The 23,747-nt window shown below is 38.2% G+C and overlaps 3 protein-coding genes and 1 pseudogene across 3 annotated transcripts; all 4 read left to right on the top strand.

Moving 5' to 3' along the window:
- The first annotated feature begins 10,738 nt into the window (after nucleotides 1-10,738).
- On the top strand, nucleotides 10,739-11,529 carry LOC103943881 (non-specific lipid-transfer protein 8-like). Its single transcript, XM_009354250.2, has 2 exons — nucleotides 10,739-11,153; nucleotides 11,349-11,529. Exons 1-2 carry the CDS (start codon nucleotides 10,807-10,809, stop codon nucleotides 11,362-11,364), a joined length of 363 nt encoding a protein of 120 aa, XP_009352525.1. The 5' UTR covers nucleotides 10,739-10,806; the 3' UTR covers nucleotides 11,365-11,529.
- A 714-nt stretch (nucleotides 11,530-12,243) lies between these two features.
- Nucleotides 12,244-15,814, top strand: LOC103946574 (annotated as a pseudogene).
- A 1,145-nt stretch (nucleotides 15,815-16,959) lies between these two features.
- Nucleotides 16,960-19,908, top strand: LOC103946642 (tyrosine-protein phosphatase DSP1-like). Its single transcript, XM_009357426.3, has 5 exons — nucleotides 16,960-17,491; nucleotides 17,603-17,696; nucleotides 19,180-19,237; nucleotides 19,348-19,391; nucleotides 19,484-19,908. The coding sequence occupies exons 1-5, from the start codon at nucleotides 17,286-17,288 to the stop codon at nucleotides 19,667-19,669; spliced, it is 588 nt and encodes a 195-aa protein (XP_009355701.1). The 5' UTR covers nucleotides 16,960-17,285; the 3' UTR covers nucleotides 19,670-19,908.
- Nucleotides 19,909-20,479: 571 nt separating this feature from the next.
- LOC103946727 (protein CLMP1-like) lies at nucleotides 20,480-23,610 on the top strand. The gene is given in 3 exon segments (XM_048582438.1): nucleotides 20,480-21,096; nucleotides 21,098-22,036; nucleotides 22,039-23,610. Coding segments are annotated over 3 exon segments (2,301 nt in total). The 5' UTR covers nucleotides 20,480-20,871; the 3' UTR covers nucleotides 23,176-23,610.
- The last annotated feature ends 137 nt before the right edge of the window (nucleotides 23,611-23,747 follow it).

The following is a 23,747-nucleotide window of genomic DNA, read 5'->3' as shown; positions in this document are numbered from 1 at the left end:
TTTTGACAAAAATGCACCTCCAAAAGTTGTTAGACCACTGAAAGGCATGTCTGCATGAACAACTATAGTATTTCCGGGAATACTCCTCTCATCAGGTCCAGACTGAGAACAAATTACGGTCAACAATTAGAATTACCAAAAACATTTAACAATAAACCTCAGAGAGTATAAAGAAAAATGATAAACTTTTAGAAGTAGACCGGGTGATTAGCAATTATACCATCACTACAACGAATCTATCTGTAGTAGGTTCTGGTCCAATGTGAGCTCCTGTTCCAACAAGCGAATGTTAAACCCTTCAACGCTGAGGTTGTCAATTAATCATTTCAAAAATAAAATAGAGATAACTTAACCAACCTGGATAGTTGCATCGTAACAAATGTTTAATAAATGTTGTTTTCCCAGTTGAATACTGACCCAAAAGCATGACCATGGGTTTAGAATCAAAATAACTACTAGTCTGCAAAGAAATAAATCAGCCATAGGTTTAGCAAATGTAGTATCTGAACGAAACAGTGCAAAGAAGAGCAAAAGGATATTTGATTCCCCAACACACTTTGAAGGATATACATCCAAACATATAGAAATCCACTCACCAATGATGGAGATGCAAAATCGTTGAAACGATATGGAAGTTCCAAGGGCTGTAGTTTCTCATTGTACATTCTCTTCAAGCCATGAACAATAGATGTCACAGCATTAAGGGGGAGCTGAAGAAAAACGTTTTAAATAGTCAGGCAATAAGGAAAGAGAAGACATCCCTCCATTAATATGTAAAAACAAGTTGATTATAGGTGACAAAAATGATAAAATGTTTCAATCGAATAAGTAAAGAAACTTGTTAAGGAGATTGTTTAACTCATGAAAAAACGAACGACAAGTATAAAAATACAGCAATAGTCAATGGCACAATGGACATCTGATCTTACTTTCTTTGCTGATTTTGAACCAAACCGCAGAACTGATGGTTGAAATTGAGCGGTTCCTACATCATTTCCAACGAAGACTTCAGTACAAGATTATAACAAGTATATTCCCAAAAAAGTTGGATGCATTTTCTAACCGTTTACTTCAACTCCATATGTTGTTAAACTCTTAGTTTTTGTTAGTACAGAATCGAGAAAATAATAAGTGAAAGTCACAATGTATGTTATAAAGTCAAAAGGGAGGGAAGGGGAAGATACTCACAGCTACCAAATCATCCAAACCTTCTATAACTGGAGGTTTAATGTTTTCCCAATCAACTGCAATTGAACGTGAATAACTTGACGAACAAATCGAATGAGACCTAGATAAAATGTATATGTTGGATTCTTCCACATTTACAAAAACAGAAAATACGATATTAAACAAACTTTCTTGCCTGTAGTTTTGAGGATGTCGGGGGTTAATTCATGGTCTTGTGCTAAAGAAATCATCTATCAAATTCAACCACAAATGAGGGAAAGATTTTATGGCAATTTTCAATCGCCTAATACAACATACACTAAGAAAGAAATATATCCAAAAATCATGCAGAACCTGCATTGCAGTAACGAAAATCACTTTTGACAATGACTGGCACAAAATTTAGAACTGCTTCTGAGCAACTGTAACGTGCTTTCAAATAAGTACTTGGACTTTTAACAATGATTTCACAGTATTTTTACCAAATGCACTTATGAGCAAAAGTGATTTATACAAAAGCAATCCCGAAAACAAAGAAACTTATTAGGCTGCTATCACAACTGAATGAAAACCGGCTTGAGTTCTTCTCGAGAAAGCTTCGACACGGCGAAGAACTTAGTGGCTTCGTTTCCGGTAATTTGGCCATCACCATCTAATTAAACAACCAGAACAACACAATCAACAGGCAATATATCAAAAGTTCAAAACCAACATTTGATTAAAAATTGCGAAAGCTAAAAGAGGACACCATTTTTTACCTGAATCAACCAAGTTGAACCACTCCTGGTAAATCTTCTGATGCTCTTTTGGGCACACACCGGTCCGACCCGATCCAATCTCCATTCGAACGAGAACAGGAGGAACTTAACTCAGAAATTTGAAAAACAGAGAGAGAGTGAGATTGTGAGAGTGAACTTTCTCTGCTTTTGTAACAGCATTTGGCGCTTGGGTTTTATTCCAAGGCAACGTGAAACGGCATCGCATTGGAATTGTATGGGGCCAGCGTCGCTGTGGAACGTTACGGATGATTTTGAATGACTTGTTTTATTTTATTTATTTATTTTTTTTTATTACATCAATATTTTCACATTAGGAATAAAATCGTTCGGCTAAGTCACATAGTAAATAATCTAATTTGGTATCAAATTTGTTATTTACAAAATTCAAATTTAAAACATCTTACTTCTAAGTAAAAAAATATTATCAAAATATAATACTCACGGATCGATTTTGAATGAATTTTAACAGTTGGGCCATGCGAAAATCATGCTTGATGGTCGGATGTTGAAAGCGGACCCCCGTGGGGATCAACCGGTTTCAATCGGGCCGTTGCAGTAATAGAGCACAGCATAATATGTGGGCGCTTCCTCAGGGAATTCAGACTTGCTATAATATTTGTTTTTTTTTTTTTTTTTGAAGAACTCGATACCATTGAACCAGGGCCGAAGCCACACGAACACAGAAGCCCACAAGAGGCAAGCAACAAAGAAAACAACAAGCAACAAGCAGAGGAGGAGGGTAAAAAAGCAAACGACGCAGCACCAGGTGCAAAGGTGTCACCCCCTCCCCTACCAAACCAAAAATTAATGGGGACAGGGTAACCCATCCTTGTTCAAAACATGGACCAGCGAAGAAGGAAGGTGATTAACCCAAGTTAAATCGCACATCTCCGGATTACTCCTCGACGCCAACCGATGCGCCGCCGCGTTGGCCGATCTCGGAACCCAAGACCAGCGACAATCCTGAAAGGAACCCCTTAGACGCAAAGCTTTAGAAAGAATGGGGAAAGCCTCCCAGCTGCCCGAAGAAGAAGCATTTACTAAGTTATAGATATTCTCCTTGGAATCATACTCCACAATAATTCTATCCAACCCCAACGAACTGGCCAGATCACAACCAAGTAAAATCGTAGAGGCCTCCGCTGCTGCCACATTAGGCGCACAAATCTGCACTCTTTTACCCTATAATATTTGTTTGGGTAACGATAACGATAACATAATTTTGAAGTTTTGAACTTTAAACCAAGCATCGAAAAATGCTTAAGAGATCACGTGAAGTAAGATTTTTCATGAATTTTATGTTACTTATAGTTTAATAGTAATTTTTGTATCAATATTGTGAAAGATTGTGTTTGTAAATGAGGTCTTAGATTCGATTTTCATCAAAAGAGAATTTGAACCACATTATTACTATCCCAAATATGAGTTGGCAGAGATCTATGGAGAATCCAATTTTGAGAGAATCTCCTTAACATTCCTTTTCGAGCACCAGCTAAATTCTAATGAAATGTTTATAGTGTGCTATAAACACGATCAAGAACATTTAAATGTCATAATATAAGTAGTTAAATATTTATATAAAAAAAATTAACTACTTGTATTATGATAATTGGTGTCACATCTCGGCCCGGGCGGGACCACTTCCCGGGCCCGCTCCACCACCGTAGCACTATATTGTCTGCTTTGGGCCCCCACCACGCCCTCACGGTTTTGTTTTTGGGAACTCACACGAGAACTTCCCGATGGGTCACCCATCCTGGGAATGCTCTCGCGCGCTACTCGCTTAACTTTGGAGTTCCATGGAACCCGAAGCCAGTGAGCTCCCAAAAAGCCTCGTGCTAGGTAGGGATTGGAATATACATGTAAGGATCACTCTCCTGGGCGATGTGGGATGTCACAATTGGTGTGCCGGATTGTGTTACCAGTACACTGAAAAAATTTATTCAAATTCAAAAGTTATTTGTTTTCACTTCAAAAAGAAAGAACTTGAATAGCAATGTCAACAAACTGAATTTAAATATTTCTTTTCACTTGTAAATGAGAGGTCTTAGTTCGATTCTCACCAAAAAGTGAATTTGAACCATATTATTATAACTAATCTATTGTGAGGCTTAACCTACCCCTCTACTCCTTTAACATATATAATATCGTTTGTTAAAATAAAAATTCAAATATACTTCCATTAACAAAATAAAATGCAAGAAATCCTTTGTTTACATAAATATTAAACATGTGAAATACTATCCATCTCACTGTCTTTCGGTTCAAAATATGCAGCACCATCTCTACACAAGAACACAAAAATTTATATATCAGAACTAATTCGTCGAAGATATTTTAGAATATCGAGAATATATAATCACAAAACTCGGTTTGGCCGCAAAATTACCTTTGATTTGGACGGAGATTTTTCACGTTTGTTCGCACTGTTGAGATTGTTGCTTGGTTGTTGAGGCACAACTGGGAACTCTAATGCAATTTTCTTTTCTTCTTTCACTTTTTCAAATATGTAAGTAAAACCTTCACCAGATTTGGGGTCCTTGTCATCCCAATCCCCAAATTTGGGTATTGAAGATACTCTAGTATGCTGTCACAGTACAAATTTTGCACACTTGAGCAATGAATTCTATGTTCAAATATTTTTTTTAATGTGACGATCACACTTTATGTGTTATAATATGAGTAGATCTGAGATTTGTTATTTTATGAATTAAAGAACACTATCAATAAATAGATATACACTATTATGACGTTAACGGAATTGTTACACTTTCATTTCTTTTCATTGTTAATAAACCTTATGCTATAAGGACTTGGATTATTTCCCTTGTTGAATTTTCTTTCAATGTACTGGAAACATGACTCAGTACACCAAGTGTCATAGTACAATTGATTGATTTTTTTTTTTCCCAAGTTTCTAACCAATTGTATAATGACACTTAGTGTATCGAGCCGTAACACCGCACACTGAAAAATCTCCCATCCCTCCCCTCCTCTCTCAGTTTCCTTTTCTTCTTTCTCTCTACAGAAAAGGTAAAATAAGATGATAATGTGGTTTAATCTTCAGCGTTCAAATAAAAAGGGAGGAAAGGGAAATAATTCAGATCTATGCTATAATTAGACAGAAACATGAAGAAGGATAACTTACAGTATCGTGTTGACTAAGATTACTAGACTGATGAGTACTACTGTTAGTACTTTTAGGCTTGCTCGGAGAATTGGAAATGCTATGACTACGAATGCTATGACTGCGACCACTCCCTGATGAAGCCAATCTGCTCTTTCTTTCCGACCTCGCACGGCGGTGTCTCGGTTGTTGCTGCATGAGATAATAATCGGAGTTGCTCCTTTCGCTACCAGACTCCGATCTGTAACTCTTAAAGCTCCCTCCAGAAACCCTACGCTCATGCACAACGCCATTTGGCCGGAGCGCACCGTGGCTAGTGTCTCCCTCAGTTTGGCGTACATTTTCGCTTGAGATTCGTGGCTTGCTGCTCGAACTCGTGGCGCTGTTAGGAGGTTGTGCGGCGGAGGACTTGAGCATGCCTTTGAAGGCCTCTGGATTGTCTTCGGGGTCATTTGGATTTCCTTTCCCTTCATTTTTTTGAGCGGTCTCAAAACATGCAGTGTATGATATACTTTCATCACTGTCCCAGTCCCCAAATTTTGGGACATGGGATTTTTTCTGCAACAAAATAATCTTTTTAATTAAGAAGGTTTCTTTGTTTTCAACAAAGTTAATAATATACAAATAACAATTCGATTGTAGGTAAGGTTTCATATTATTCCCACGCAAAGAAAAGGAACTTGACTAAAATGATAATAAAAAAATTAAAAAAAAAAAAAAACTTAATTGATGAGCTAACTAAAACTTAATATCAAAGACATATCGATTAATATCAACGACATAATGATTAAAGACTGACGACAAAGACGATGTCACGTCAGATCTTCAAAATGAGAACCTTAGGAGAGCAGAACTCCAATCAACGAAGACAAACATCTACATTTATCGCTTCAAATCCGTCATTACGGTATGAATTAATCAAATAAAACATTGATATGCCTTAAGAAAATGAAATAATTTACCAATCATCACAAACCCAGAGAGTATATATGCCCTAAAATCATAATATATGTATGTGTGTGTGTGTGTGTGTGTGAAATAAATCATAATCAGTTTCTTCAAAAAATGAAAAAACACAGTTAGTGGCTATAAGTCAAATTCTAATACTGAAAAAAGCATAACATACACTAAGAACTTCAATACTAAAAACAGAAAATGACTTACGGCCATAATATTGGGTGGATAAAGTATTGCAGAAATAAGTCCTTAAAGACGAACGAGAACAAGTGAAGGGGATGACGAAACTTAAAGAAGGAGGCCGATTGATATCCGATTCCTTGTTTTCAGAAAAAAAAAATATTCCGTATGGGATTCGAGCACCAAGAAAGGTTGGGGACATGGACGTGCCTTAGGAAATTGTCCATCCGATGGCTACAAGGCTTTCTAAGCGTCTAAACCATTTCAAACGCTTGACCAAGAGTGTATTAATTTGTTTGCTAGCTTACTATAAGTTCAAGTTTTTCTTAAAAAAACCTCCTATTGGTGAAAATTTGAAAAAACAAAACAAACAAGAACAAGAGAACAAGAGAACAAGCATATGCCATGGTTCCGATGAAAGTGAAGGTTTTGCGCGTCCTCGTGCGCATCTTCTCTTCAATGTTGGAATTTTCACACAAGTTAAACATTATCATCTTGGAAAGTGTTATCCACACAACTATTTTTACTTCTCATATACCCCTATTAATTTTCAGTGGTTAGATCGAACGAATTGAAGAATATCAAAGACAAAAAATTAACAAGAATGTATCAGAAGTAAAAATGAGTGTGAATGACACTAACCATCATTCCATAGATGTTTTTTCATTTCATTAATATATATTTGTGTAATGATATTTTTTCATGGGGAAATGAAACAAATAGAGTACATTATGAACATGAATATTATATTGTAAAGAATAACAAAATAAGAAAAATTATATACCCAAAAACCGGAATTGAAAAGAAAAAAAAAAGAAAAAAAAGAAAAAACTTGCTTATTTTCCCTTTGTGACATATCATATGGTTTGCAAATGTGGTCTAAAAAGTTAGTCTATCTAGCATTATGAAATAAGCACGTTAATTAACAGTTAAGTAATAATCAAATTATTAACAATCATGTCATATGGTTTGTAAAATTTGAGTTAAAAAGTTGTTCTTCATGGCATTACCCTATTAAAAATATTTACACCTGTGAGAGTATTAATCCCACGTCATGGAAAAAAGGGACTTTGTGTGTGCTTATAAGGCCATCTCTAACCGAGGGCTGGCCAGAGGGCTTGTTTTAGCCCTCTAGCCCTCCAAGATATTAATATTTTAATGAACAGTGCAATGCCATATTCCTTACCATCTCCAACCGAGGGCCAAAGGGTCACATGACTTGTTTTAGCCTTGTCACAAAAAAACCGTCTTCAACAAAGGGCCAAAGGGCTATAGTATGGAATGTGAAGAATTGAAATAAAATGAGGTAAGATAGTATGGAATAGTGAAAAATATGTGAGAAATGTGTAGGAAAAAATTAGACATAAAAAAAAAGTCCAAAAAAAAAAAGGCTGCTGGGCATAAAAACAAAAGGTGGGTTGGGACCATAAAAAAAAAAAAAAAAAAAAAAAAAAAATGAAATTGGGCTAGCCAGCGCCCTGGTTGAAAGTGGCCAGCCAGTTAGCCCTTTGACCTTTTCAGATTCTGTGGGCCCACGAGTCTTCTGGCCTAACCCTCGGTTGGAGACGGTTTTCGAGCGTTTTTCGGCCCTCTGGCCTTCTGGATCCTTCAATAGGCCATCTCCAACCAAATGAGGGCCATAGGGCTCGCCAATATCGGAGAAATTATAGACATTGCACCTTGCATGTACTTATAAGTAATTGGACTACTCCTCATATTATCAATTAATTTTATGATGGAACCTCAAATTTTTTTAGCACCTCTCTTAGTTGGCGCCTATTGTTTTACACATTTTTGGTCATATAGTTTTTAATTTAAGTAAAAACAAATTTGCTTAGGAATATTTTGTTTGAAGATAGTTCGTAATTTGTTTATGTATAGTCATTTGAGGATAGATCATTTATATCATGCAGGACACTCTTTTTCCTTCGATCGGGTTGAAAGCTCCGGCAAAATTTATCGAGGTCCATTATGCACACTATCCTCAGTTTGTATGTGTTCTGATTTCACTGCAATGAATATCGTACTTCTCTTAAAAAATAAAAAATAAAAAACTCCAAATTAAATGAGCTACCAAAAAAATGCTTGCAACTTTCCTATAACAGCATGCAATTCATGGTCCAAGCCATACTCAAGTCTTAAGTTTTTGCATTTCCTGAAAATCAGCCATCATAATCAACATTACCCACCAAGCCTTTAAATATTAATTCCGACCTTGACCACCCAACCTTTAATTAATTGCTCCACATTATAATAATTTCAAAGATTAATCAATACCCACAAATTATTAATTTTACGACCAAAGCTTCAACTGTACCAAAATTTAAGGACCATTGCTCTAATTTTTTCTGGCTATATATATAGAATATTAACTTTCTCCATAGTATATATCATAGCACGTTGGTCATTTTTTGAAGCCCAACAACAACATATGCTCTATGTCATTGCCCAATAAATGTTGTTCACTTATTTGACATGAGTGTCATCATATGTACACGTAACAAGGCGTTTAACAATGTAAAGTGTTGTCTCACATTGTAAACTAAGTTATAAAATTTTACAGGGCTTATAAAGAGTTAGGTCACCGACCCCTCCCCATAGGGAGACACTCTTAATAATAATATACAATGTTAGTGTAATCTTATGTATAATGATATAGTCTCCGTCATAACTCATAATTCATAAACTTGACCTACATATGTAGTACGGACTCTGAGTTAGGTGTTAGCTAGCTAGGGTTTTTAAGGAGGAAGACAAACGAACCCGGGATTGTTCGAGTTGGTTTTTCTTCTTTGTTAGCAAAAAATCAAATTTTCAACAATTCTTTGCCGACTAATTACATCCTGAGAATTGGATTCAAATAGTACATCAGGCATGCATTCGGGTGCAGTTTTTGTTTTGGAGTACTGATTGAATATACAATGCATGCACTGGTTCAAACACGTGGTTATGCAAACAAACACAAGGAACTCACGAGTTCCATTGAGCAGTAGAAGATTAGATCTGCGTTTTAATCCTGAACGGCTTAATTAGCTTTGGATTTTACTGAAATACAAGCATGCTTTCACTTGATCAGTTTTCTTTTATATTTCTGGCCTATAAAGCGTTTTACCAGCAAATAAAACGATTCTTCTCCATAAAATTAAAAACCAGCTGCCACAGATCATATAACGCTCTCTCAACTGGAAAACTAGTTGTTGTTTTGTTTATATAATTTTTTCGAAAATGACCCCCAATTCAAACTCCACAATCCACATGAAAAATCTTTTGAACCCCAAAATTAAACTTAAAAAATAAAGAATTAAATTATAATTACACTATCCATCTACATACGGATTTTGCTAGATTTCGTTCATTGTGGAGATTTTTATTAGTTGTTTGTGCAACTTTTATTTGCTTTAGTTTTGCCTTTTTCGAATTGTTTTACACAAGTGATATCTAGGGTTGTTGGAGTTTTGAGCTCCTTTAGTCCCACATCGGGGAACTCAAGTTCCCTAGAGGTCTTTATATTAGGTTAGCCACCTTTACTAGTGATTAGGTATTGGACCATTTGAAATGAGAATTGAGGTTTGTCCCACTAATTGTGTGGAATTCGACTTGTAAAAATTATACCATAGTATTAATATAATATCAATATTATGATATTAGTTAATCAAGACAATGGCCTTGGCCTCCTAAGAAGTTAAAATTAATCAGAGAGAGTTGACAGTTGTGTGGTTTCAGATACATTCCAAAGCTATTTGAAAAGCTAAGAAATAGTTTATATAACTGAAGACTCTTAGTTTCATCATATCATCTTTTTTCTTTCTATCTCTCCCTTACAAAACCTTACAGAGAGTAAACACACAAAACAATTCGCCATAATTCTATAATCCAGGGTTCTAGAATTAGATAGTTGTATCCTGGTCGAGCAGACGTCATAGAACCACGAGCACAAGAGTGGGACGGAAATACTGTTCGAAGGACATAGCTTTTGCGCTAGCCTCTATCTGTGTAAATCAAGTTAGTACCATTTTAATTCCTGTATTTATTTCTGTTATTTTGTTTTGTATTGCAAGTATTTTTCGGTAATAAAAATTTAGAATTTCAATTTTTGTTATTTTTATTCATTTCTGAATTGTTCTTGAACAAGGGTTTGAGACTTCATATCCAAAAATGAATGCTCAACAGAGCTAGCTAAGAGCTCCCATGCATTTTCGAATTGTTAGAAATGCGGTAAATAAGAAGCACGATATTATGAAAAACCAAAACCCTAAAAGAAACACAGGTTATTAATGGTATTTGCAATGTCCTCCATTAGTTGGCGCCTGTGGTTTTTACATAGTTTTGAACCTGTTTTTCTTTTGGTCTGACATAGTTTTCACTTTTAAGTAAAAACTAGCTGTTTAAGAAAAAAAACTCTTAAGGAGGAGAAAAAAAATCTTGACTGCACCTATACACGTAAAATGAGCCACTAAAAAGCAGCCTGCGACTCCCTATAAAAAGAGGATGCAGTTCATGCTCCAAGTCACACTCAAATCTTCAAGTCTTCTGCATATCCAAGCTAAATAGTATTTATAATCAAATATTTGCCTTGTTTTTGTGTCCCAAAAGAAAATGGAGATGAAATTGGTGATCCTTTTCGGGCCGATGATGGTTATGGTTCTGAACTATGCAAGTCCTGCCCATGGCGACATCACATGCCAACAGGCCTTGATGGATTTGATGCCATGTAAGGAAACCTTGACCGGGTCTGGCCCTGGGACTCCTCCGATTACATGTTGCAGTGGTGTGCAAACCGTTTATGCTGCGGCTACCACCAGAGAGTGTTGGAGGAACCTCTGTGAATTCTTCAAGAAAGCAGCTGCTGGCATGCTGATCAACCCTGACAGACTCAAGCAGCTTCCTGATTTCTGCCATGTGTCCCTTCCCGTTCCTCTCGACCCCAAAATTGATTGCGAATCGTAAGCTCTCTCTCAATTTTTTATTTATTTGAGTTGCTATTGACACTTAAAAAAAGTCATCTTGCATTCGTCCCTAGCAGAAGAAATAAAGTGCATGGTGACTGTTTTTGAGTGCTAGTTGATAACAATTTTCTAGATTGTTGTTCATAAATTGATATGGGCTAATGTGTTTTTAATTACTATTGTGATGTGCAGAATTCCTCGTGTCTAAAGGGTGTGCGTGCATTGCATGATATAAATAAGACGGGGAAGGATCAGCTAAAAACACAGATGTTCTGTGATGATCAAATAATTAAACACTGTTTGATTACCTTTAGTGCATCCAAAATATGTATTAAAAAGCAATTATGCAAATAGAATGCTTCCTTTCTCCGAATTTCCTTTTCGTATTTCTTCATTTTCTTTAAACTCTCCAATTAACACTAATTAACAATTAATCTTTACGGCTATAACATTTGGCTCATCTCCACCAGCAACACAAGGTGAAGTGATGTGTTTAGGCTTATTAAGCTAGCAAACAACATAACTGCTGATTGACTGAATCCTAATTTCGAAAATATATGACGACCTCGAATCAAAATCTCAATATCGTCTTGTTTAGCAGCCATAGCAGAAGGGTCATTTGGATTGCAAAAATGGAGTGAAGCCACATTCAATCCCCTATGAACCTAAAAACTGACATCCTTGCGATATTGTTCTCCTAATACGCCACTGCAAAAAAAAGATGCCAGCAATTAATGTTGATAACAAGTAACAACATTGCAAAAACATTCTTATATTCTTGTTCAGAAAACAAATTAACTTTTAATAAAAATTTCGATGTGCTTATAATAAAAGTGATTATAGCGATACACTTAATAGCAAAAGTGATTTCTAAGTAAGTATTTCCTTGAGCTTTCTAAATATTACTGTTCACAGAGTGAAAATGTCCAATTCAAGCCCCAGGGACTAAATTAAGCTTGTGAAGCTCACCAAGAAAGACCGAAAGCTCAGAGTCCAGTAGAACCTGATGATCAAAATAGCCACGATACTTAAAACACCAAAAACCAAAACAATAACCTCTCAATTCGTGTCGTGCATCTAAAGGGCATCGAGCAAAAACCCAAACTGTTATCTTACATAGTTTTCATCATATACTGTTTGTATTTAAATTTAGAATAAAAAAAATTATTTTTTATTACCCAATTTATGATAAACCGGTACAATTTACGGATTTACGAATTTACAACTTTGCAAGACGACACAAATTACTCCCCAACAAAACATGAAATAAAATGCCATTTTTCTCCACTCCCTCCCTCCCGCGGTTGACAATTTCTCTTCACGCCAACTGACTAATCGAAATACCAAATTCCAGTTTTGATTTCTATTTTTTTTTTTTTTTTTTTGGGTTTGAATTCTCTGCAACAACCGCGCAGAATGGCAGCGGCGACTCTGTCTTCGCCGGTGTTTGCAATCTCCGCCTCCTCCTCTTCTTCTTCTTCTTCGTCTCTCAGAGCAAGGAGGAGCTTCAAGACTTCAGCTTTTTCATCCCGGAATCGTTTTCCATACAATCCCATTTCCGCTCGTCCGTCCATTTCCAGGTATGTTACCACCACTTCAAACGTCGAAAAATGGGATCTTTAATTTTGGTATTTTATATTATGAATTTCTGAAGTTTTGTTGTCTGTGCTTCATGGGATCTGTGAACTGGATTCTAAATTCAAATTTGTGGGCTTTTTATTCACTCGATAACAAAAATTGTGTAGAGTTCGAGCAACTATGCTGCAAGAAGATGAAGAGAAGGTGGTAGTGGAGGAGTCCCTTGAGTTCAAGGCTTCTACCTTTGATGAATTGAAAGCTAGCAGCGGGAATCTCTCTGAGAGTTCGTCTTCAAGTGTGAACAATCCTTCAACATCTTCCTTACGGTAAATCTTTACTCATTGTCAAATTAATCGTTTTGCTTTGCTTGCCAATGTCGTTGTCAAAGAAATGTTAATCATTTTTGTTGATTGTTTGGGGGTTATGCTTATGAGCTTTTGTTTCTGGCAGTTGTTATTGATGTTTAGATTTTAATTCCGTTCTACTATCATTCTAGGATACAGTCATAAAGGTACTTGATACTGTGTACTGCGACCGAGATTGTGCAAGGTTCTTTGTACTGGAAACTATTGCAAGGTTTCCTTACTTCGGTGAGTGCTAAACTTTGTTTATTAATAATTTTGAATTTTCTGCAGTTCTCTAAAATAGTATGTGTAATGAGATGCAGAGAACTTCCTTTTCAAGCAAGAGGAAATCTTGAAATGAGCGAGGACAAGTTATCAATTCATTTGGTGGCATTGTATGTCAAGAAATGTACATCCAATCATGCATGTCCTGACATACAACATAAATTGGCCCTATTTTCTGTTAGAATTATGATTCATATGACATACAGAGCTGTCTTTGCATTATCATGTTTTGGAGGTCAAGATGATAGTGATGATTTCATGGAAGGATGTGCCTATATGTTCCTTTTATTTTTCTCTCAAATTGTGCGTATAACCTGTTTAGGAACATGTTCTTGTGTGCTTCTTTTCCCAATTAATTGTCAACTGCGATTCCCAGTTGCAAGTTATAAGTCGTGTCCTTGTGGTATATCTGTGGCAGCTTTTATGTCTGTTCTGCACATGTATGAAAGTTTTGGTTGGTGGAGAAGGGCAGATTATCTGAAGGTGCATTTTGCTGAGAGCTGGAATGGGATGCACCATCTGCTTATCATGGAAGTAAGGATCTTCTATCTGTAATATCATCTACATGGTTTGCTTGATTTAACAATAGAATATGGATCTAATGCAGGAATTGGGGGGAAATGCTTGGTGGTTTGACCGCTTTCTTGCTCAGCACATTGCAGTCTTCTATTATTTTATGATATAAGCCCAAGGATGGCTTGTAAGTATGAGTTTCTAATTTTTAATGTACTCTAATTCCTCTGCTTTATCGTCTCTCTTGCCTCCCAGTGTCGTGTTTGCTGCATTATCCTTAATGGTTACTAACTTAGAAGAAAATCGTCCATTGAAATCAATATCAAGCCATTTTTAGGAGTAGACACATTTGGTCAGAATTTCGTTTTCTTAAAATCCCTTCCTAAATTTAACAACAGTTGCATTAAGAGGTCTTCTGTTTAAGTTTGTAAGTTCATCTTCAAATGACACTATAGAAATAAGTGATCGGAGAACTATCCTGCATCCTTAAATGTGTGTTTATTTATTTTGTTCAATGCTAGTGCAGATCACTTCTCTGAACGTGTAGAGAGCCATGCATATTCAACCTATGACTAGTTTATCAAGGCCCGAGGAGGTATGATTTAGAGTTTTTCAGGACTTGATGCCTTAAAACCAAGAATTACAAAAAGGTGTTTGTTGGATCACATCGAATATTCTAAGCATTCAACATCCAAGTGATGATCTTAATTGATCAGTTGTACAATGCACCGTCTTACACTTACCTCAAATACAAATTCACTTATCTTGACATGGTATTTTCTTCTGTTGTAGAGGATTTGAAAAAGATGCCTGCTCCTGAGGTTGCTGTGAAATACTACACTAGTGGTGACATGTACTTATTTGGTAAGCTTTGTCTATTTTTCAGTCTTTGTTTGTGTCCTGAAGGGTAATAATCGAAGAATTAACAATCCCCCCGATTTTTATGCATATGAATTTCAAACTTCAAGACCTCCCAATTCTCCGAGGCCAAAAATAGGTAAGTCTTCAGATCTGATTTTTTGATGGCAGCTCATAGATTGACATGCTAGGAGTTTGATCATTTTTTATACTTCTTGTTAGTTTCCTGTCCTAAAATAGTCTCGCTCAGCTTTGTACAATAACTGTTAACATAAGCGGGAATAAGTTCATAATGATTGTGCGCATAGTATGACCTAGTTTGCACTGCGCTTTTAATAATGTTTCTTTTTTCATAGAATTTGTACGACACATTTCTGAACATAAGAGACGATGAAGCTGAACACTGTAAGTCGATGAAGGCCTGCCAGACTCATGGGAACCTCTTGTCTCCTCACACACGCACAGAAGACTCCTTAGAAGATGAATCTGCCTGCGTTGTTCCTCAAACAGATTGTGAAGGTATTGTGGATTGCATAAAGACATCCATCGCAACAATGCCAGCAAAGAGATGGTTACTCGACAGAAGAGAAGAACAGGAAAATTAGGAATTAGGGAATGGTGAAGGAAATTAATTTGTATACAGAAGAATGATCATATAGTATAGATCTAATTACTGAAGAAGTATTTGGTTATTGAATGAAGACTGCTTTTCTAGTTTTCTCTTCCATTGAGGAAGAAGACGACGTGGTTGTTTCTACTTTCCAATTTCTTTGACAACCGTACCTAGGAGCGAAGGAACATTCCATGCATGGAATGATAGAATACAATAACTGACAGCTACTAGGGTTAGGCGGCTCAGTGAGATAGGGAAAAGCGAATGAAGTGGTAGTCAACTTCTATATGCTTAGAGCGGCATGGAAGCCAAGATTGGCCGCCGAGTGTGTAGTGCTCGCTTTATCACAGTGCAGGAGAAATTTAGAGTGAAATGGCATGGCTAGATCGCGTAGCAAGAAAGCCATAACAGTAGGTAGTAAAGGCGACTTCCTTGTACTTTGAGACTTTTAATTTTAATGATACAGTACAAACAAGTATTAAGTACGAAACGCCTCTGCAAATGAACAAGGTATGGTAAACATCAAGGTGCCAAGCTGTATTGGATAATGAGGCCATCTTCAACCGATCCGGTCAAAGGGTTATAGAGCTAAAAATAGCTCGGAATGACACAAAAACTGTCTCCAACCAAGGTCTAGGCCAAAAGACTTGTGGGCCCCATCGGGCCCAAACCCTCAAATCAAGCCAACAGGCTGGCCATTTCTAACTAGCGAGCTAGCCCTCTAGCGCCAGAATGTCAAGCTTGACATTTTGCCAGCTCTCTAGCTCAACCCATTTGAATGCGAATGGCTACCTGGCGTTAGCATGACACCAGCTAGCAATGGCAAACTAACGTCATGCTACCGTCAGGTTACTGTTGGAATTTGAATTTTATTTTTTGGATGAATTTAAAAAAAAAAATTCTAATTTTTTTCCTATAAATAACTACACCATTCCTACAACATTGAAAGTTGAAGATAATAAGTGTCACATAGATAAGAATTCTATCTAAAATTTGCACAACCAATTACATTTCGACATGTGATACTCGAAATCCTATCCGAAAAATTATTAAGATTACATAAAGATAAGAAATTTGGAGAGTTACTCACTTTAGCGACACGTGTCACTAGAAAAAAATTATTGAAATTACATAAAGATATGAAATATGGAGAGTTACTCATGTTAGCGATACGTGTTAATCGAAATCCTACAAAAAAAATTATTGAGATTATATAAAAATAAAAAATACGGAAGTTTATTCATTTAGAAACAAGTGGCATTCAAAATATGTTCGAAAACTTTATTTCAATATAGTAGTTTAATTTAATTAATTATATTAATTTAATTAAAATAATAAATTATGTTTAACCTAGTCGATTGGAGATGATTTTTTGTCAAATGGTAATATTTGAATTTTTTGATCCCAAAAATAATATAAAATATAATCTAACACTGTTCAGTAAAATATAATTTCTAGCAAAAACTATAAGGTTAAGGAGAATCATTTTACCCTCATTCGATTAGTTCATGCTAGCACATCGTCCTCGTAGTGTTTCGTGCCATAAGTCTAGGTTATCACCGACTCCTACCTCGGGCCCCACTATTTGGGAGGAAAGCCGCATAAGATCGGCCGTACGCAAAATTTTCTCCTCTCCATGTCTCCATCAAGTCTAATCCCAGTCACGGGTCATCATCCGCCCACGCAGCCACCACAGCGCATCCCATACAGGATCTTTCTCTTGCAATCCTAATATTCCTCTCTCTCTCTCTCTCTCTCTCTCTCTCTCTTCCTATAAATACGGATCCTCCTCCTCCCCTTAGATTCTCAGAATCCCTCTCTCTCCTCCGTCTCGCTCTGATCATCCGAACAGAACCTCCGAATCAATTAAATAATAAATAAATATTCTCTTCTTTTTGCTTTCACATTTTATTTGGCGCGAAAAAATAGGAGGCAGCGATGAAAATAGATTGCGGAGAGCAGGAGGTCTCCACGGCGTCGCCGGTGGCGAAGGCTCCGGAGATCGGAGACGAGAATGAGAGGTGCGGAGAGGCGTTCGTGCCGCCTCTGAACTTCGCGATGGTCGACAATGGCGTGTTTAGGTCCGGCTTCCCTCATTCCCCCAATTTCAGCTTCTTGAAATCCCTAGGCCTCCGTTCCGTCATGTGAGTCAAATTCCAGTGAACTTTGTTTCTGTTGATTAATCTATCTTCAAATTTGGTTTGGTTTGATTAGATTTGGGGAATTTCGACTGATCCTTGTTTTGATTGGGTTAGATATTTGTGCCCGGAGCCGTATCCGGAGGAGAACAAAGAGTTTTTGAGAGCAAATGGGATTAGGCTTTTCCAGTTTGGGATCGATGGCTCTCAGGTTTCGTTTTCTTGTGGATTTATTTTGCAGATATTATATTAATCTTGACATAATTACTCTGCAATTTGTGTCTGGGGTTATGCTTGGATTGCTTGGAAGTTGGGATTGGAGAATAAGATTATAGTGATTGCTTTATAATCGTGTGTATTTTCAAATTGGGATGTTCCCTTCTCTGATGAAGAATGTAAAGTCCGCACCCGCTAGTATGTGCGGGTGGTTGAGGAGGGACATTATCATTGTTGATTAGGAGGCCGTTGGTCGTCTGCTTGTTGTACCAAATGTTCGTAGGTAAGATTTGAACTGCTTAGACAAAAGCCTGAATTTAGTAGAAATCATACGAGGGGTTGGGGAAAAAGGATTATTTTGTTGATATTATGGGATAGAAAATCGTTTCGGAGTGAAGAGTTTCGGGTTTGAGTTGATAGATTTCGGAAATAATTTTCACCATCAACCCATTTTAGAAAGAGAGATGCCAAATTGCATGTCTATATCACTTCACTTCATTAGCTCAAGTGGTAGTTGGATGAGGCTTTTGGCCTTGCTGTGTCCCACTCCCACTATGTCCTTGTGCAAGCCCTTTGCCCATTGTATTTTTTTTTCCCACTATAAATTTATGATGCCCCTTTTCTGCCAAACCTCAGCTTTGCAAGAGAGACTGGTCACTAACATGAAATGGGGACGCCAAAGGTGGCAGTGACCCAAACCTTTCACACATCGTTGTGGCTTGCCTTGCATGAATACTAAACTTGAATGGAACTGCAAGATAAAAGTCTGGAGCACCACTATATGCATCTACACATATTTTAGGTGATTGATTGGCTTCCCCAACACCTGTGAATTGTATATTTATTCTTGCTTTATCTGTTGCTCTAAAAAATACATGAAAGCTGGGTGGTTAGACAAACAATATTGACAATCCTACTCAGCACTTGGATTTTTATATATGGATTATTACTCGCTAATGACGTATTTTCCATTTTGAAGTCGCCGTCCACCTTTAGCCTTAGGTTGTTTTGCTTTCCCTGTGCTTTGTTGTTTTACTTTACCTATTTAGTTGCCTTGTGTTTTGTCAGCTAGCAATTAGTTTAGATTTTCATTGGCTTTTGCTTTGTACTCTGGCTTATTCAAAATATGCCAATAAGTCCTCTGCCGTTATCTCTTAAATGGCCATTCTTGGTTTTCAACTTTTCGTCGATTGTCTTTTACTTTTCCAAATGTCAGTCTGCTGTTTCATTGGATTGTATTTTACTTTTCCAGATACCGGTCTTCTGATGATCAGATCTTGCTTTTGATCAACTTACCACCCTACACGTGTTCGAAGATGCTTTAAACTGTTTCTCTATTTACAGTAACTTCAATCTGGAAGACTTATTGACGGATTTGTCTGAGCTCACTGATGTTTATAACTTAGGACTTTGCTTTGAGCTAGTTATAAATGATATCAGTTGATGTTTTCAGTCATGTGCTAACATATTCGGTACAGGAACCTTACGTGAAAATCCCCGAGCACACAATTCGTGAAGCATTAAGAGTTGTCCTTGGTATCACTAACCCCCTTGAACTTAAAGCCTCTTTTTTGTTCTTAATATTAGGACACGCCTTGTTTGTTTTACGATTTGCTTATCGACTAGCTTGCCTGTGTATATGCCAGATGTAAGAAACCACCCACTCCTGATCCATTGCAAGCGAGGGAAGGTACTCTATGATTTCCCACTTTTGCGTTTTCTCAAACAATCTTGGGCTCCATCTTCCAACAACGAGTGTTTTTTGTTATTAATGTTGTGCAGCACCGGACGGGCTGTCTTGTGGGATGCTTAAGAAGATTGCAAAGATGGTGCCTGACCTCAATCTTTGATGAGTACCAGAGGTTTGCAGCTGCAAAAGCTCGAGTTTCGGATCAGAGGTTCATCGAAGCGTTTGATATTTCAAGCTTCAAGAACTGTTCAATGTCGTTTTCGTGTTCAAAGAGATAGCAGAATCATTATGCAGAGTGCAGAGTCATTCACTCCTCCCTGGAGAAGAAGATCATTGAGAGAGAGAGAGAGAGAGAGAGAGAGCAAATACTCCAAGTCCCTGTCATGTTTTGGGTGTTTTTGTACATAAATATTAAATTCAAAATTTAATATTTGGATTTTCTATACGTGTTTATACACTTATCAAACAATCCCTATTTTTTCACATTTTAATGATATGCAAATTCATTTTTATGCAACGGAGCTTGTAACTTAGTTGTTTAATAGTTTTTCTCGTATTTTTGAGGTTTTGGATTCAATCGAATAAATCCCCCCCTCCCCATATTACCTGTACACATGAAGATTTGATCGAAGGATATTAAACCCGGAACTCGCATAATACGAGGCCTCAAAAAATCCTTCGCATATGGGAAATTAAATTGTTCCATCATAAAATAAAAATGGCACCAATCGGCTTGTATCTGTTCATCTGATGCAACGAACTTATTAAAACTCAAGGAGGTGTAGTGTACAACATAACGGGTCGACCCGAATCAAGCACAAGAATTGCCGGTTTAAAAGTGAACTAGACCAACACGACTTGGTTTGCCAAGTCTAGCACAAGACATAAGTGGTAGATTACTTTAATAGTTATGACAACTTTTTCAAATCACTTGTCTCGGATTCAAATCCTTCCCTTAATATATATTATCATTTGCATCACAAGTGTAAACGTTAAAAGTGAACGGTACTATCTAAGGTAAAAAAGATCGACGGTGGAAGATGAATGTGTCATGTGGGGCTCGCCTCAGATTATATTAAACCCCGCTGGAATTCATTTGCAGATACCTCCACTTCTCTAGGGTTTGAGACATCCTAAAGGGCAAGAGTGAGAGACTGTTGAGTTCAGTGTTGCTTCCAGGTGCCTAGGGTTTTATCCTCTTCCTCCTCCTCCGAACATTTCTCCGATTGGATTTCATCCAATCCAAACCCCATCACTCGGATTCAAACCATTTGCGTCAAAGATTGATGCTTTTCGAGCTTGTTCATCGGTAAGTGCCCCCATTTCTCTCTCTCCTCTCTCTCTCTCCATTTTTCGTTCAATTCTCGTCGAAAACAGTGAAAGCTTGCTGCTTTGATTCTTCGTATCATCAATTTTGGATTATATATACACAAGATTTTGTGTATATAAGTGGGAGAGTGGGAGAGAGGGAGAGGTTTATATGGGGAAATCAGGGGGTAGGAAGAAGAAGGGAGCTTCGAACCAGGCCCCGAAGGATGCGAATTCGACTCCGATTTCGAACGGGAGTGTTGATTTGGACTCTTCAATCTTTTTGAAAAGAGCCCACGAGCTCAAAGAAGAAGGGAACAAGAGATTTCAGAGAAAGGACTATGCGGGTGCTCTGGACCAGTATGATAATGCTCTTAAGCTCACTCCCAAGAACTACCTCCGATCGCGCTGTTTTCCATAGCAATAGGGCGGCTTGTTTAATGCAAATGAAGCCGATAGATTATGAGACTGTCATTGCTGAGTGCACCATGGCGCTCCAGGTGCAGCCCCGGTATGTCAGGGCTCTGCTTCGGAGGGCAAGGGCGCTGGAGGCGATAGGGAAGTACGAAATGGCGATGCAGGATGTTCAGGTGTTATTGGGTGCTGACCCGAATCACAGGGATGCTTTGGAGATTGTCCAGCGGTTGAGGACAGCGCTTGGGCTGCGTCAGGAGGTTCAGCAGGACCTCCAGAGCCGCCCGTCACCAGCTGCTCTTGGGGCTTCTGCTGTTCGCGGTGCTCCAGTTGGTGGGTTGGGGCCTTCTTTACCAGCCCGGCCGGTTCTAAAGAAGGCAGCTGCTTCAGCTGGGGGTTCTGGTATATCCCCAATTAATAGGACTGAGAAGCCACAAACAAGTTTACCGGCTGTGAATGGACCTGAGAACAAAACCCAAATGCCAAAGCTCACATTGAAGCCGTCCAATGGTCCTTCAAAATCTGCTAATCCAGGGAAGGATATCCTGAAGGAGCCGTCGTCTTCATCAATTTCATTGCCCATGAATGGGCAGCTTTCAGAGGCTGCAACTCGTTGGAGACCATTGAAGCTTGTTTATGATCATGACATAAGGCTTGCCCAAATGCCTGTGAATAGCAATTTCAGAGTGTTGAGGGAAGTTGTGACGAAGCGCTTTCCATCATCAAAGTCAGTTTTGGTCAAGTATAAGGATAATGATGGTGATCTGGTGACTATAACCTCTACAGCTGAACTTAGGTTGGCTGAGTCTTGTGCTGACAAGGTCATTTCAGAAGAGCCTGAAATAGATAAAGCTGTGTCAATTGGGATGTTGAGATTGCATATCGTGAACGTGACTCCTGAACAGGAACCGCCTTTATTGGAAGAGAGGAGGAAAAACCTGTAGAAAGCGAGGGTGTCAAGGAAGATGAAAGTAACTCATCACTTGGTGAATCTGTTTTGGAGCCTGCTGATTATGAAACTGTTGAGTCAGAGAAAGAAGCTCCAAAGGAGAAACCAGGAGCTTCAGAAGATCCCGAGTGCAAGGAATTGGAGATGGATGACTGGTTGTTTGAGTTTTCTCAGCTTTTCCGCAGCCATGTTGGTATTGACCCAGACGCTCATATTGATTTGCATGAACTTGGAATGGAACTTTGTTCGGAGGCTCTTGAAGAGGCAGTTACTAGTGAAGAAGCTGAGAGTCTTTTTGACAAGGCTGCCTCAAAGTTCCAGGAGGTGGCGGCATTAGCGTTCTTTAATTGGGGAAATGTTTATATGTGTGCGGCAAGGAAGCGGATTCCCTTAGATGAGTCTGCTGGAAAGGAGGTCGTGGCAACGCAGCTTCAAACGGCGTATGACTGGGTCAGGGACAAATATTCCTTGGCCAGAGAGAAGTACGAGGAGGCACTTGTGATCAAGCCAGACTTTTACGAGGGGTTGCTGGCGCTGGGTCAGCAACAATTTGAAATGGCCAAACTTCATTGGTCATTTGCACTTGCTAGGAAAATAGATCTCTCGACCTGTGATTCGATGGAAATGCTGACACTTTTTGACAGTGCAGAGGAGAAGATGAAAGTTGCAACTGAGATGTGGGAGAAGCTGGAGGAGCAGAGATCAAAGGAACTGAAGGATCCAAGTGCAGCCAAGAGGGAAGAGTTGTTGAAAAAAAGGAAAAAACAAGGTACCGGGAATGAAGGTGAGGCATCTGGTCAGGGTGAGTTATCGGCAGATGAAGCTGCAGAACAGGCAGCTGTTATGAGATCACAGATCCATCTCTTCTGGGGTAACATGCTTTTTGAGCGATCCCAGGTCGAATGCAAATTAGGGCTGGATGGGTGGAAGAAAAACGTGGACGCTGCTGTTGAGCGCTTTAAGCTTGCTGGAGCTTCTGAGGGTGACATTTCAATGGTTCTGAAGAATCATTTCTCCAATGTCGATAGAGTGGAGGGGGATGAGAAAAAGGTTCTAGGCAGTGACGCGCCTGTTGAAGCCGACAAAGACAATGATATTCTTTCAGGGAAGTAGGATCATTTATTTTAACAGGGGTTTCCATGAAAATCTTCATTCTTTGCTTGTTCATCATGAGAATAACCGGCGAGAAGAGGCGCTGGTTTTCTGTACTGAATGTTGGAATTCTGGAATACTTTTTATTCAGTTTGAAAAGGTCAGGTGCTGGAATTTGCAGCTGTGTACCAAAACGATTTTGGGCAATGTTCTACACATTTTTCGCAATGTTGATGAGTTTTTAGTGTCGACTTTATGTGCGTAGGGTCTGATATTGAGCTTTGCTGCTCCGATTCAGTGCAGCAGTGGTATGTAATTGCAATCTTTATCTTTACAAAGTGACATTTTTCGCATTACTGATGAGTTTCAAGTCTCCGTGCGTAAGCCCTGCTATTTCGCTTGCGGCTTCAATCATGTTGGAGTGTGATCTATGAATGCAACTCTGTTTTTATGATACGTGTATTATCGGGTTTCAATTTCAGTTGTGAATGCACAATTCGTTCTCTCTTATCACTTTATCCGTGTTATCGAACCATTATCATGTGGTATTACTAATCCACGTGTTATAATGTAGGTGAACAGATAGAATGAGA

Source organism: the organism of the source record quoted next, unplaced genomic scaffold, assembly GCF_019419815.1.
Source record: "Pyrus x bretschneideri cultivar Hongxiangsu unplaced genomic scaffold, Pyrus_bretschneideri_v1 Contig19, whole genome shotgun sequence".
Lineage (NCBI taxonomy): Eukaryota > Viridiplantae > Streptophyta > Magnoliopsida > Rosales > Rosaceae > Pyrus > Pyrus x bretschneideri.
The sequence above is the reverse complement of the archived record's forward strand: the minus strand, read 5'-3'. Positions and strand labels throughout refer to the sequence as shown.

What these genes read in the sequence shown, in the direction of transcription:
- LOC103943881 (XM_009354250.2), top strand. Translation starts at nt 10,807, where the DNA reads ATGGAGATGAAATTGGTGATCCTTTTCGGGCCGATGATGGTTATGGTT.
- LOC103946642 (XM_009357426.3), top strand. Translation starts at nt 17,286, where the DNA reads ATGAAAATAGATTGCGGAGAGCAGGAGGTCTCCACGGCGTCGCCGGTG. An exon ending in CTAGGCCTCCGTTCCGTCAT is followed by an intron (nt 17,492 to 17,602) that starts GTGAGTCAAATT and finishes TGATTGGGTTAG; the next exon opens with ATATTTGTGCCCGGAGCCGT. An exon ending in TTGGGATCGATGGCTCTCAG is followed by an intron (nt 17,697 to 19,179) that starts GTTTCGTTTTCT and finishes TATTCGGTACAG; the next exon opens with GAACCTTACGTGAAAATCCC.